Source organism: Podarcis bocagei, assembly GCF_964188305.1.
Source record: "Podarcis bocagei genome assembly, chromosome: 12".
Taxonomy (NCBI): Eukaryota; Metazoa; Chordata; class Lepidosauria; order Squamata; family Lacertidae; genus Podarcis; species Podarcis bocagei.
Window position 1 is genome coordinate 1560941 of NC_138137.1, and position 15099 is coordinate 1576039.

The following is a 15099-nucleotide window of genomic DNA, read 5'->3' on the forward strand; positions in this document are numbered from 1 at the left end:
CCTGATCGACTGTAATGAGGGAGAGATCCTCAAATGGAGTCTGTTCTTCGTCTTCCATGCTAGGGGAGAGGACTTCAAAGCGACTGTGTATTTCTAAACAATCAGAGCGAACCCTGGGCCTCCTACTTCTTTGAGTCACGTTTCTCCATATATCTGGCACCTGTGTTGGTGAACTAGCCTCCTTCTCAGGGGAGTCCCCCGTCTCCTCCTTGGTGGAGACGGTGTTCTCTGTTGCTTCCAAGAAGAGCTCCAGCTCTCTAATTCTTTGGAGCGTAGCTACACGTTCCTCCAGTTGCTGGACTTTGTCTTCTAAGAGGGCAATCAACATACAATTGCTGCAGGTAAAGCTGCCTGCAACCTTTGGCAAGATGGCAAACATTGCGCAGGAACCGCAGGCAACTGCAGCTGTTCCCTCACCCTCCACCTTGAGAACGTGTCGTTGGGGGTGGCTACAGTGGTCCTCCATCTTAAAAAGCGTGAAGACAGGACAAATAACCTCCCCCCCAAAAAAAACCTAGGTCTCCCCCAACAAACGTTTGAGACTAGCTCCCCTAAATCTAAAAGATGGATCAAACTGTGTGCGCCGCTGCCCTGCTAGCTCTGATAAGCTCCTCCCACAGCTAATCACCTGCCTCAACAGAAACACTGCCCCCTCTGACCTTTGCACAGGGAGAACAGCTAATCAGCCACAAAGAAACACACACACACAAGAAAACCCTTTTTGCTCCTCCTTCAGCTGCTGCCCTGCAAGCTCTGATAAGCTCCTCCCACAGCTAAACTTCTGATAAGCTCCTCCCACAGCTAAACTCCAAGAACTTTCAAATAGGAACAAAGTTCTCAGGTTGGGGTTGGCAGCCAGACCCAAACCTGACCCAGACCCAAAATTATAGCACACTGGGGGAAGATTTTAGGGTGGTGGGAAAGATAATGTCCCTTTTCTCCTCCACAACCACCCCTTGAGCCCCAAGCTCCTGTTCTAGGCTGGCAGAAGACCTGAACAGAAATTCTTCCGTTAGCAATACATTTGTTTTGCTGCTGTTCTCAGTTTCTTTCCAGACCAAAGTGCTAGGTTTCTCTCTTTAAAGCACAGCATGCCCTGGCTCTAGGTTTTCTGAAGGGGTCCTTTCCACTTGATGCTCCTCTGGGTGTCCAGAGGTTGTCTCAGAAACACCTGCTTAGGATTTTTGATTAAAATAATAATGAAGGAACCCAGATTTTGCACACTCTGGCCTAGCTTTGAACCTCTCCAGAATGATGCATCAAGGAGACTGTCTTTTAAGCTCCCCAAGACTGGTTAAATTAACCATTTTCAGAAAGGTCTTTGGAATGCTAGAATAATTTTCTAAAACAGCAACATTTAAAACATTTCTTGCCATCCAACAACCCTTTGAAATCTAAATGTGATGTTCAAATTTAAAATAATAATAATAATAATAATAATAATAATAATAATAATAATAATAATAATAATAATCATGACAATTACCATATTTTTCGCCCTATAGGATGCACTTTTCCCCCTCCAAAAATGAAGGGGAAATCTGGGTGCGTCCTATGGGGCGAATGCAGGCTTTTGCTGAAGCTTGGAGAGCGAGAGGGGTCGGTGCGCACCGACCCCTCTCGCTCTCCAGGCTTCAGGAAGACATCCGCAGCCTAGGCAGCCCTGCGGGAGTTCCCACAGGGCTGTCTAGGCTGCGGATAGTAGCCTGCTTCCCAGAGTGCCCGGCGCTTCAGGAACACATCCGCAGCCTAGGCAGCCCTGCGGGAGGTCCCGCAGGGTTGTCTAGGCTGCGGATAGCAGCCTGCCGCCCGGTGGACGGGGCGCCCTGAAGCAGAGCCCCCCTCGCGCCGGGCAGACATCGGCCAGCCCCACAAGCTCGGGGGACAGCAGGGAGGCGCAGCTCCACCATCCCGCTGTTCCTCGGCCTGGTTCGGTTTCTCCAAACTGCTTTTTGGGGGGGAAATAAAGAAAAAAAAATTTCCCCTTTATTTCCCTCCAAAAAAACTAGGTGCGTCTTATGGGGCGGAGCGTCCTATGGGACGAAAAATATGGTAAGTCAACATTCAGTCCAGAAAACATCGGATATTACTGTAGTGCTGGAAAAAACCAGACGTGTACCTACTCAGTGGCTGGATTGGAGACCATTAGGAGCTCTGCAAAGATAACTCAGTGGCATAGTAAATATCTCCTACATAATTTGTTCCTTTGTCTCATTTTGGGTGTTTTAGCTCCTGCGGCTGCATCATGTCAAGTTGACCTTCCCAAACATTGACTTTTTCAGTATCTCACCTAAGTTCTGTTAGCCAGGATTGCATCTTTCAGCCTCATAAAGCAAGCACTTTCTAAGCTTACTACACCTCAGTATCCTTTTGATTCTTCTCCTATAATCCAAAAGCCATTTGAAAGAAAGCTTCTCTTGTTCAGCCTCTCTGTTAATCCATATAATTAATTACCTATTTTACAGGTTGATTACAACAAAGAAAAATGCTAAAAAAGAGAAAGAAATATATCGTATTATCAAACGTTTTTGAGCTATGACCCCGACCTGGCCACAGTGATCCATGCGATGGTCACCTCCAGGCTTGACTACTGTAATTCGCTCTACGCGGGGCTGCTCTTGAAGCTGACCCAGAATCTCCAGCGGGTGCAGAATGCTGCAGCAAGGCTCCTCACAGGGTCTCTGCCATGGGAGCATATTCACCCAGTGCTTTTCAAGCTGCACTGGCTCCCGGTGGAGTACAGGGTCAGATTTAAGGTGCTGGTTTTGACCTTTCAAGCCCTTCACGGCCTAGGACCCTCGTACCTACGGGACCGCCTCTCCCGGTATGCCCCATGGAGGACCTTAAGGTCCATAAATAGCAACACCCTAGTGGTCCCAGGCCCTAAGGAAGTTAGATTGGCTTCAACCAGAGCCAGGGCTTTTTCAACACTGGCTCCGGTCTGGTGGAATGCTCTGCCTCATGAAACCAGGGCCCTGCAGGATCTGATTTCTTTCCGCAGGGCCTGTAAGACAGAGATATTCCGCCTGGCTTTTGGCTTAGAGCCAATTTGATTCCCTCCCTCTCTTTTCTTTTTCCTTTCTCCTCCTGTGATGAGGCTGCATTTTAATATTTTAATGTTTCAACATTTTAATTCTTGTATTTTAATTTTGTTTTTAAGTTGTAATCATTCAACTTGTTTTTATTCTTGCTTGTAAGCTGCTCTGAGCCCGGCCTTGGCTGGGGAGGGCGGGGTATAAATAAAAATTATTATTATTATTATTATTATTATTATTATTATTATTATTATTATTATTATTATTATTATTATTATTTTAATCCCCAAGATCAAAGCAGTAAATGCAAAGCTAATAATGGATCCAATTCTCTCATGTACCAGAAATGTGTTCCTTTGAGAGCAATATTCAGTGTATAAAAAGAACCTGTTACATAAAAAAGTGGAGTCAGGAAGAGGAGATTTAGGTGTTTAAAGGTATACACATAGATTACTGTAATAAATGTACTCTGTCACCCAGGCCCATAAAGATATAAAAAGACTAAAAGGCTGGAAAGTTTCTGCTTGTTCCTCGCACCCACTACTCTCAGGTAGAATGCCTTTGAGCATAGATGTTCCATGGTTAATAGTAGCTGCTAAATGTTTAGATGCAGAACAGCTATCAAAGCTAATGGCCATAATCACATTCTCTGCAACTGAATTCCTCCATTTAATTATGCCCCACGTCTGTCTAGAACCTTCTGCCTGTCCTGACCAATTCATGTAATTGTGTGACCTTGAGATTTAGTATTGTGAGAGATTTAGGTGTGTAAGATTGTGCTGCAAATTGTTAATGTGTTGGCACTGTGAACTTAAGTGCACAACATACTTACTCTTTTTTCGAATCAGCATCACAGTTGCAGTGGTATTTGGAGTCAGTGCAGTTCCGTTCAATGCCACACGCACACTTCTGAATGCCTGGTCCAGAGCCTCCCCAATAGTAGTGTTTTTCATTGCCACGCCCAAACCACCAGGTATACGGACTGCCCTCTGTAAGGATAAAGAATGAAGAAGTGGTCATGCTAAATACAGCCGAGCTCCGTGATGCTACAGCTCCTGTGCCAGCCACATTGTATCTCAGAGCCGCTGGGCACATCTGGAAAAGAAATACATTGCTCAAATGAGATTAGAAATCCTGATGCACCCAAAACATCACGTGCATGCTCATTTATCTTTAGAAATGATTTGATCCTTTATTTATCAGTGGTGGTGGCGGGGGGAGCGGAGTTAAAATTCTTAAGCAACTGATGTTTTAGGAGGCCGCCCTGGACTCAGATCGGAACAGACAAGCAGCAATCCAAGATTCTTGGGCAGCACCAAACACCTGATTCCATCACATTGAAGTCAAATCCCTCCTCTTCAGTGCATGAGGTTGAGATCCGATGTCAGAGGGAAATTGCAGAGGCACTTAGCCACAGACACAGATCCACAAGACAAACATGCGGTGACGGGGCGTCTCTGGCCCAAGGATGTTGCATTACTATCCTCTCAGTTAGGGGACTTCATCACAGATGCACAGCCAAAGTCTTCCCAGCTCCATCAGAACAGAAGACGGCCAGAGTGGACAGGGTCCCTTTAACAACAGGGCTGGATCTGGACACATCAAAACAGCGTTTCAGGAAAACACGTTGTAAACTTTATTATGAGAAATCACATTGGCGAAAGACGGGACTCCACGACTCCATATGTTGTCATGGTGTTATAATGCATATAAAACAGTTTTTCTTTCCTAATGTAACTGAGTCCCTGGTGCACCAATTATGTGTTCTCTTCATATGTGTTAGGATCATTACAGTGTTTATGTAGTCAGCCTGTCCACATGGACTGTGAAAGACTAATATTTAAGCAGGTGGTTTTAACTGATGTGTGCATATACTAGGGGAGTGTGCACCAGCCACAAGACTTGACTTGTAGCTGTAACTGTAGCTGTAGAAATACTTCCTCACAATATTGTTTCCTATTAAAACCCTGAATAATTTTAGGCCATCTATGACTGTGGTAGCTGCACTTTGATAAACGACCAGGCACTGATGATCTTTATTAGGAACACAAAGTGACATGGTGAGGGGAAAGAAGGTTAAAATTCCTCCCATCTCCACACCTGTAATCTGCTGTGAAAGAAATTCGGAACAAAATTGCTGAATAAGCTGTTTTTAATGTTGTGTTTTAATGCTGGAACCCACCTTAGGGTCGAGGGTGGGCAATACTAATAGAAAAACCCATGTGGTGGGCATTACGACATCTTGTGGCAGAGAGTTCCATAAAATAATAGGCTGGCCCTACGTATGTCTAAGTAGGTGAGTTTGGTGGGCTTACTTCTGGTGACTGTACACAGGAATGCAAACTTAATGAAGCACTCTTGGAAGAAATAGTACTCTATTCTAGCACCCAATGTGACCTTTCATCCTTTGTTTAGAACAGAGAATCATAGAATCATAGAATAGAATCATAGAATCATAGAATCATAGAATCATAGAATCATAGAATCATAGAATCATAGAATCATAGAATCATAGAATCATAGAATCATAGAGTTGGAAGAGACCACAAGGGCCATCGAGTCCAACCCCCTGCCAAGCAGGAAACACCATCAGAGCACTCCTGACACATAGTTGTCAAGCCTCTGCCCAAAGACCTCCAAAGAAGGAGACTCCACCACACTCCTTGGCAGCAAATTCCACTGTCGAACAGCTCTTACTGTCAGGAAGTTCTTCCTAATGTTTAGGTGGAATCTTCTTTCTTGTAGTTTGGCTCCATTGCTCCGTGTCCGCTTCTCTGGAGCAGCAGAAAACAACCTTTCTCCCTCCTCTATGTGACATCCTTTTATATATTTGAACATGGCTATCATATCACCCCTTAACCTCCTCTTCTCCAGGCTAAACATGCCCAGCTCCCTTAACCGTTCCTCATAAGGCATCGTTTCCAGGCCTTTGACCATTTTGGTTGCCCTCCTCTGGACACGTTCCAGTTTGTCAGTGTCCTTCTTGAATTGTGGTGCCCAGAACTGGACACAGTACTCCAGGTGAGGTCTGACCAGAGCAGAATACAGTGGCACTATTACTTCCCTTGATCTAGATGCTATACTCCTATTGATGCAGCCCAGAATTGCATTGGCTTTTTTAGCTGCTGCGTCACACTGTTGGCTCATGTCAAGTTTGTGGTCAACCAAGACTCCTAGATCCTTTTCACATGTACTGCTCTCAAGCCAGGTGTCCCCCATCTTGTATTTGTGCCTCTCATTTTTTTTGCCCAAGTGCAATACTTTACATTTCTCCCTGTTAAAATTCATCTTGTTTGTTTTTGCCCAGTTCTCTAATCTGTCAAGGTCGTTTTGAAGTGTGATCCTGTCCTCTGGGGTGTTAGCCACCCCTCCCAGTTTGGTGTCATCTGCAAATTTGATCAGGATGCCCTTGAGTCCATCATCCAAGTCGTTGATAAAGATGTTGAATAAGACCGGGCCCAAGACAGAACCCTGTGGCACCCCACTAGTCACTCTTCTCCAGGATGAAGAGGAACCATTGATGAGCACCCTTTGGGTTCGGTCAGTCATCCAGTTACAAATCCACTGAGTGGTAGCATAGTCAAGACCACATTTTACCAGTTTCTTTACAAGAATATCATGGGGCACCTTGTCAAATGCCTTGCTGAAATCAAGGTAGGCTACATCCACTGCGTTCCCTTCATCTACCAGGCTTGTAATTCTGTCAAAAAACGAGATCAGGTTAGTCTGACATGACTTATTTTTCAGAAATCCATGCTGACTATTGCTGATCACAGCATTCCTTTCTAGGTGCGCACAGACTGTTTGCTTAATGATGTGCTCCAGAATCTTCCCTGGTATTGATGTCAGACTGACTGGGCGGTAATTATTTGGGTCCTCTCTTTTCTCCTTTTTGAAAATAGGGACAACATTTGCCCTCCTCCAGTCTGCTGGGACTTCGCCTGTTCTCCAGGAATTCTCAAAGATGACTGCCAGTGGTTCTGAGATCACATCTGCCAGTTCTTTTAATACTCTTGGATGCAGTTCATCTGGCCCTGGAGACTTGAATACATCTAAACTGGCCAAGTATTCTTGTACTATCTCCTTAGTTATTCTGGGCTGTGTTTCCTTTGCAGAATCATTTGCTCCAAATTCTTCAGGTCGGGCATTGTTTTCTTTATCGGAGAAGGCTGAGGCAAAGAAGGCATTGAGGAGTTCAGCCCTTTCTGTGTCCCCTGTTTGCATTTCACCATCTTCTCCTCTGAGTGACCCCACTGTTTCTTTGCTCTTCCTTTTGCTACGAACATACCCATAAAAGCCTTTTTTGTTGCTTTTAACCTCTCTAGCAAGCCTGAGTTCATTCTGTGCTTTAGCTTTTCTGACTTTGTGTCTACACGTGCTGGCTATTTGTTTGAATTCCTCTTTGGTGGTTTCCCCCCTTTTCCATTTTTTGTACACATCCTTTTTTAATCTTAACTCAGTTAAAAGTTCTTTAGATAGCCACCCTGGCTTCTTTAGGCACCTTCCATGTTTCCCTCTCATTGGTATTGCCTGACGTTGTGCTTTTAGTATCTCCCTCTTAACAAACTCCCAGCCATCATGAGCTCCCTTTCCTTTTAGTATTACTGTCCATGGGATCTCACCCAGCACTTCCCTAAGTTTTATGAAGTCGGCTTTCTTAAAGTCAAGAAATTGAGTCCTAGTATGCTTGGCTGCTCCTTTCCGCTGCATAGTAAACTTCAGAAGAGCATGATCACTCGCGCCTAATGATCCTTCCACTTCTACCCCACTAACCAGGTCATCAACATTGGTTAGGACCAGATCTAAAATGGCTGTTCCTCTTGTTGCTTCTCCCACTTTCTGGACAATGAAGTTGTCTGCAAGGCCAGTGAGGAATCTGTTTGACCTTATGCTCCTGGCTGAGTTTGACATCCAACAAATATCCGGGTAATTGAAGTCCCTCATTACTACTATCTCCCTTCCTTTTGCATGCTTGGCCATCTGTTCCAGGAAGGCATCATCTATGTCCTCCGTTTGGCTTGGGGATCTATAGTAAACTCCCACAATGAGGTCTCTGTTATTCTTCTCTCCCTTAATTTTGACCCAAATGCTCTCACTTTGGCTTTGAGGTTCTAAATCTTGGATCTCTTCACAGGTATACACATCCCTGACATATAACGCCACTCCTCCTCCTTTCTTGTCTGGAATGTTTCTCTGAAATAGATTGTATCCCCCCATTATTACATTCCAATCGTGGGACTTATCCCACCAGGTTTCAGTGATGCCTATTATGTCATATTTAGTTTGCTGTACCAAGAGCTCAAGCTCATCTTGTTTATTTCCCATGCTTTGCGCATTAGTGTACAGACATTGAAGTCCATTAATCATTCCCCCGTGTCTCTTATTTAAGGATTTTTTCCTCCCACCACTAGGTCTGCGTGCTGTTTGCTCCATTTGCTCTATGACATTTGGATGATGATCTTCATCAATTGATAGGCTCCTACCTTCAGGAGCACTGTCTCCCTCCCCCACATTAGTCAGTTTAAAGCCCTCCTGATGAGGTTTCTGAGATTTTTGGCAAAAACATTTCTCCCAACTGTTGTGAGGTGCAGCCCATCGCTTGCCAGAAGTCCATCTTCAAGAAACTGCAGTCCATGATCTAAGAATCCAAACCGTTCCTGTTTACACCATCTGCGAAGCCAGCTGTTCACTTCCACTATTTTTCCCTCTCTCCCTGGGCCACGTCGTTCAACTGGGAGGACAGATGAGATGACAATTTGTGCATTTAGTTGCTTCAATTTCCTGCCGAGAGCCTCGTAGTCTCTTTTGATCTTCTGGAGGCTATTGCTTGCAGTGTCATTGGTTCCCACATGAACCAAGAGGAAGGGGTATTTGTCAGTGGGTTTTATGATTCCTTGCAGTCGTTCAGTTACATCTTGGATCTTAGCCCCGGGGAGACAGCACACTTCCCGAGACATCTTGTCAGGCCCACAAATCACTGCTTCTGTTCCCCTCAGTAGGGAATCCCCTATCACCACTACACGCCTCCTCTTAGGTTTGGTCGGGGTTCTTCCATGAGCTGTCCGTTCCAAGGTCGCCTGCACATTCCCTGAGGACTGACTTTGCTGCTCGTCTTCATTTACCTGATCGACAGAAATGAGGGAGAGATCCTCAAATGGAGTCTGCTCTTCATCTTCCATGCTAGGGGAGAGGACCTCAAAGCGATTGTGTATTTCTAAACAATCAGAGTGAACCCTGGGCCTCCTACTTCTTTGAGTCACGTTTCTCCATATATCCGGCTCCTGTGTTGATGAACTAGCCTCCTTCTCTGGGGAGTCCCCTGTCTCCTCCTTGATGGAGACGGTGTGGTCTGTTGCTTCCAAGAAGAGCTCCAGCTCTCTAATTCTTTGGAGCGTAGCTACCCTTTCCTCCAGTTGCTGGACTTTGTCTTTTAAGAGGGCAATCAACATGCAATTGCTGCAGGTAAAGCTGCCTGCAACCTTTGGCAAGATGGCAAACATTGCGCAGGAACCGCAGGCGACAGCAGCTGTTCCCTCCCCCTCCATCTTGAGAATGTGTCGTTGGGGGTGGCTACAGCGGTCCTCCATCATAAAAAGTGTGCAGACAGGACAAATAACTCCCCCCACAAAAAACCTAGGTCTCCCCCAACAAACGTTTGAGACTAGCTCCCCTAAATCTAAAAGATGGATCAAACTGCGTGCACCGCTAGGCGCGCGCCGCTGCCCTGCTAGCTCTGATAAGCTCCTCCCACAGCTAATCACCTTCCTCAACAGAAACCCTGCCCCCTCTGACCTTTGCACAGGGAAAACAGCTAATCAGCCACAAAGAAACACAAGCACACAAGAGAAAACCCTTTTTGCTCCTTGTTCAACTGCTTCCCTCTATCAGACTACAAGGCTCTCGGCAGGAAATTGAAGCAACTAATAGAGAAGGCGCTGGCACTCGACTTATGCCTCTGTGAGTATATGCAGGAAACGTCCCTGGCCACTCAGACCAGGCTGGAGAGCACACCTTACCTCTGTGTACCAAAATAATTTAGGAAGGGGCTGGGAGGGATCAGATGGTTGCAAGAAAAGCTTCACAGCATTTGGTGCTTCCAAGAGAATCACAGTCGGGCCTGGGAGGGAGTGTCTCCCTCCGGCCCAACACTGCAGATGACCCAAACACAGGCAGGCAAAACTGGAAGAGGGTAAGCCCCAGTTCTCAGGGAGTTAAGGGGAGAGTTGCTGGGATTAGGGAAGAAGCAGGAGTCTTGTTGGTTGTGCACAGGAGCCAGCCTAAGAAGAGGGAGGCTCATGTGATGAACTGGGCTCCTGAGTTCGGAGAACAAAGGGATCACCAGGTCTACTCTGAAGCAAGAGTGGACCTTCAAGGGGACCTTAGAGGGGAGAGGGCCCCAGCTGTGAAGCGTCACATTCTCTACCTGTGGGCAGGTTTCCAGGGACTTACTGTATTGGCCTAAAGCAGGGGTCTGCAACCTGCGGCTCCGGAGCCACATGTGGCTCTTTTACACCTTTGCCGCGGCTCCGGGGCGGATACTAGTGAGAGGAGGAGGCACATTGTGCGCCCCGACACTCCCCACTGTGGCGGGCGCTGTAATGGCTGTGACGTCGCATGGGGGCGGTGCGTGTGTTAGTTACGCACCATCCCGACGTCACCTTCCCGCCCGCTGTCAGATCGTGGCTCTGGAGATATATTTGTTTTAAATGTCGCAATGGTTTTGCGGCTCCCAGTTGTTTTTTCTTCGGAAACGGGTCCAAGTGGCTCTTTTTGTCTTAAAGGTTGCAGACCCCTGGCCTAAAGTCTGACAGGAAGGGAAGGCAGGGCAAGGATAAGAGAGCATGAAAACTGGCATTGGGGGATGAAAATTGACCCTGGATAAGGGGGGGGGTGTGAGGAGGGGTTTGAATGAAGAGAGAATCAGCACCGTTTAAGTGTGTTTAGAATGCAGCATCATTATTTCTGCCCCACTTGCTGAAATAAGTAGAACTGGAATGATGATCATACTTTTGAGTACAGCCTGCCATGTACCATATTGTACCGGTTTTATTTCTAGCCGTTCTGCAAAGGCAGCAAGGCTCAGTCTCCTCCTCCTCCTGCAGAGCCTAATTCTCCTCATTGTTGATGCCTCCCTTGCAAACCCAGCTAATTACAGCACCAGAAGGGAAGAAAATTGCTTACATTTATCAAAAGAGGGATTATAAGTAGAAATGATTAATGAAAGTAAATGATTAAGTATATGAAAGTAAAACTAGCAGTTGGATATAATGATGATGGGCTGTATGAGAATCTGTAGCTGCAAACATTCTGAATGACAAGCTCTCATAGAAATGGAACCAATCTAAGGATTTAAATGTAGGAGATAATGCTTTGCTTTTTAAAGCTGCATGCTTTGGTGGAACAAAGTTTGCTTCCCTCAAGACTCATGATCTCTGTCATTCCTTGAGCTGTTTTAAGCCATCTTCCTAAGTAGCCCTTGAATAGAAAGCATTTTGTTTCATCTGCTACTGCAAAAACAACTCTGCACCTGAGTTAGGGTATATTTTGATTCTGAAGTACTACAGGGCATGATTTGGCCTAGACATCTCCCCCCCCCCCCCAATGTGGTCCTAGGGAATTATCTGAATACAGCCCCTTTGCTGAAACTAAGCAGGTCTGGGTCTGATCACTGCCTGGAAAGGAGAGCACTGGGGCATCCTATTCCCACCTTGAGTTCCACGAGGGACGGGGAATAGAAAACAAAATGTACTAAATAAAATAAAACTTGTGATCCACAGGAAGCAAAAATAGGAAGTTTACCAAGTCTGCTTTGTGCTGCAAAATGTCTGGTGAACTGCATTCAAATTTCTGGCGTTTCAAACTGCATAGACATGATCTATCTGAACTCATAGCCAAGGCATACAGAAGGACAGATTGTGAAGGTCTCTGTGTATTTAAGTGACCCTGGAGAGTTGGGTATATGGTGCTGTGGACACTGAAATCCACATTTCCCCAATATCTCACTCAAATTCCACAATAAGATCTGTATGTATCTGGGCTCCACCCCTCCAAAACAACAGCAACAACAAAACTCTACGAATTTGGAAGAGTTTCCAACAAATGCACATATGTGGTGTTTGCACTGAAATCTTCAGGATGGTATATATTTATGACATTCCTGTCCTTCACTAACTGTAGATTTAAAGCAATTGTTTGTACGATTTTTGCATTAAGGGCATTGCTTTTGCTATGCCAAGAACAACACACAAAGAAAATGGACAAAAGGCTGTTAGTATTCCCATAGATCACCAGTGTCATAAAAACAAAATCTTGCTTGTTTGATAAAATATGTCTCCTTGAGAACCATTTCATTTAATATGAAAACATTCCTATCAGAGTTAATGTAGTATGAACTAAACTCGGAACAGTCAATAACATATTTATTTCTGACATAATAGAAGAATGCATGGCTTTCAGGGGAGCATTTTGCATTCTAGTGAGCATTTAATAAAACCTATTATTTCAAAATACTATTGCTTGAGAAGAAAGAAGATTAATTTTATCACTTTATGGAAATGTTTTGGAAAGATTTTCAGTGTGCCTGACTGGGATTCCATTGAAGAAATAAAAAGTTCATTTAGACACTTGAAATGGCAGTATTTTCAAAAGACTGCAATGACCTTTAGGACTTCTGAGGACTTAACACGTGTTCAGTTCTAAATGGCGTCAGTCTTGCTCAGAGTTAGTTTGTCTAAATTCACTGAAGTCAAATGGATTTCAAGTAGTCTAACTCTGGTCAGGATTTCAGTTATGGCCTGTGGTATTTCAGAATCTGATTCTTATGACATTCAGACCAAAGTAGCCATGACATTAATTGTGTGGGTGCAATTAACTGCTTGCTTTTTTCTCTTTCTTTTAACCAGTGGCTGGGTAACCCGAGGGCACAAGAAGTTTAACTCTTTCTCTCCCTGTCACCTCATGACACATACTGAAGCTGCTATTAGCATTTCAAGGGAAGCCTCCTCTAGTATCAATGCAATTGTCCTTTGATATGCAAATAAACAGCTTCAGAGGGGCAAATTTTGCTAGGGGCAAGAAGCAAAAAAGCCAAGCTTCCCACTGGCTGCTGTTTACATAGCAATGTTGTTTAGTTGTTCTTGACCCCCTGGACCAGAGCATGCCAGGCCCTCCTGTCTTCCACTGCCTCCCACAGTTTGGTCAGACTCATGCTGGTAGCTTCAAGAACACTGTCTATAGCAATAAACAGGCACAATTAATTGCCTTCACATAATTAATGTCACACCTAGGATAGTTCCAGGTGACTTGTTCATTCAGCATTCATCCTGATTGATTTGCAGGGAGATCCGACTGCACTGGCTATTCAAGGAGCATTCATTCAGATTTACTTGTGGGGAGTTTGGGTAATGTTGCATCAGAGCAAGCGTTATTCCACACTTCCCAATGGATTCTCTCATATTTGAGGGAAGCAGGCTTGTTGCTATCCCCCAATCAGATAGCATTGCATAATTTTTTGTTGGCAGTATGTGACTATCAGTCGAGAAGCGCCCCCAGTTCAGCACTTACTTACATTTTTGATCACTTGCTGGCCACAAATGAATACCAAAGCAAAGCATGCATGCGTGGGCGGTTGGGCTAGTAAAAAAAATGGCAAGTGACTGACCTACTTGCAACTCTCTGGAGTGAACATGCCCAAATCATGTTTGCCTTCTCTGTTTTTTGACCCTGGCATAGTTCTCTTTTTACCAATAAACAGCAACAGTAAGTAGTGCGGAGGCCAGGCTTCTGAACCTCGCTGAGCGACGTGTGTGAGGCAGCCCATTGCTGGCTCATCTGCAGCACAACTGACTGTCTGACATTAGCAAGACGGGCAGGAAAGTGATGTTGGGGTGGTGAATCCTGGGGGTATGCCAGCTCGAGGACACATCCCTGAGCCAGGATTAAAGCAAGGAAGGGAGCAGGGAAGAGTGGGGGTCCGTCTTTGTTATCTTTTTGCCTTTCACTAGCTATGGCTTGTGTGCCAACTATGGCCATTCTCACCATGCTCCACAGTTCCCCCTGCATTTGTAACCTCAAGACTTGATCATTGCAACGTGTTATATGTTCCCCTCCCCAGTCATGATCACATAGCAAATCTCCCCCTGGAGCAGCAATTAGCCTTAGAAAAAACCTCCCATTTTTACTGGGACTGGCAAGGATTAAAACCTTCCCTTTGTAATTAAAGGGGTTGTTTCATTTCCCCTTCAGAGTTTTTAATTGGAGTTGTTTCTCCACTCTTTGGCCTGCTGCTAGTTTCTTTACTGTTTTTTATTTATTGAGGATCCTATAGCATGTAAGAATGTACATATAGCAGTTACCACTTTATGAAAAACTACGTGAGAAGTCAGCAACATAACAGGTAGCTTGGATTAATCATTCTGGTCACCTACTGTTTTCTTCCTATTATCACTCTGAAACCTTTCCCCTCTGATATTACAGATAACCTATAGTTTATTTCAGCTGTCAAAGAGACCAAGTCCTGCTGGCAGTTAATTTGGTAATGATGTGATTTATGGAGCCTGGCTAAATGTTGTGGTTAAGAGATGTTCTTAAAAAAAGGATAGCCAGGGCAGTCCTAAGTAGGAATTTTTAAAGCAGCAGTAGCAGTGAGAGCAGTGGGTCAGCAAACCTTTTCAGCATGGGGCCAGTCCACTGTCCCGCAGACCTTGTGGGGGGCTGGACTATATTTGGGGGGGGTGAACGAATTCCTATGCCCCACAAATAACCCAGAGATGCATTCTAAATAAAAGCCTGCTTGGCAGGGGGTTGGACTCGATGGCCCTTGTGGTCTCTTCCAACTCTATGATTCTATGAAAAGCACACATTCTACTCATGTCCGCGGGCAAGATTTAGAAGGCGATTGGGCTGGATCTGGCCCCTGGACCTTAGTTCGCCTACCCATGAGCTAGAGTCTTCTTCCAAACACTGCAGCCTTTTTAGTGGTGCTGCTCTGTACATACAGCAGTCTGACATGGAATTTGATATGAGAATGGCATGGAAAAACATGAAGAGAAATCTTTCTGCTAAA

The 15099-nt window shown here is 45.1% G+C and overlaps 1 protein-coding gene and 1 long non-coding RNA gene across 2 annotated transcripts in view; one reads left to right on the forward strand and one right to left on the reverse strand.

Annotated features, from left to right (window-relative positions):
* CNTNAP2 (contactin associated protein 2) overlaps positions 1-15099 on the reverse strand; it is a 1111520-nt gene that overhangs the window by 183980 nt on the left and 912441 nt on the right. The window contains exon 14 of the mRNA XM_081165093.1: positions 3868-4024. Within this exon, the coding sequence (XP_081021219.1) occupies positions 3868-4024 (157 nt within the window). The remainder of the gene's footprint in view (positions 1-3867; positions 4025-15099) is intronic.
* Positions 1-15099, forward strand: part of LOC308570441 — a 53895-nt gene that overhangs the window by 38328 nt on the left and 468 nt on the right. The gene's annotated exons all lie outside the window — the stretch shown is intronic.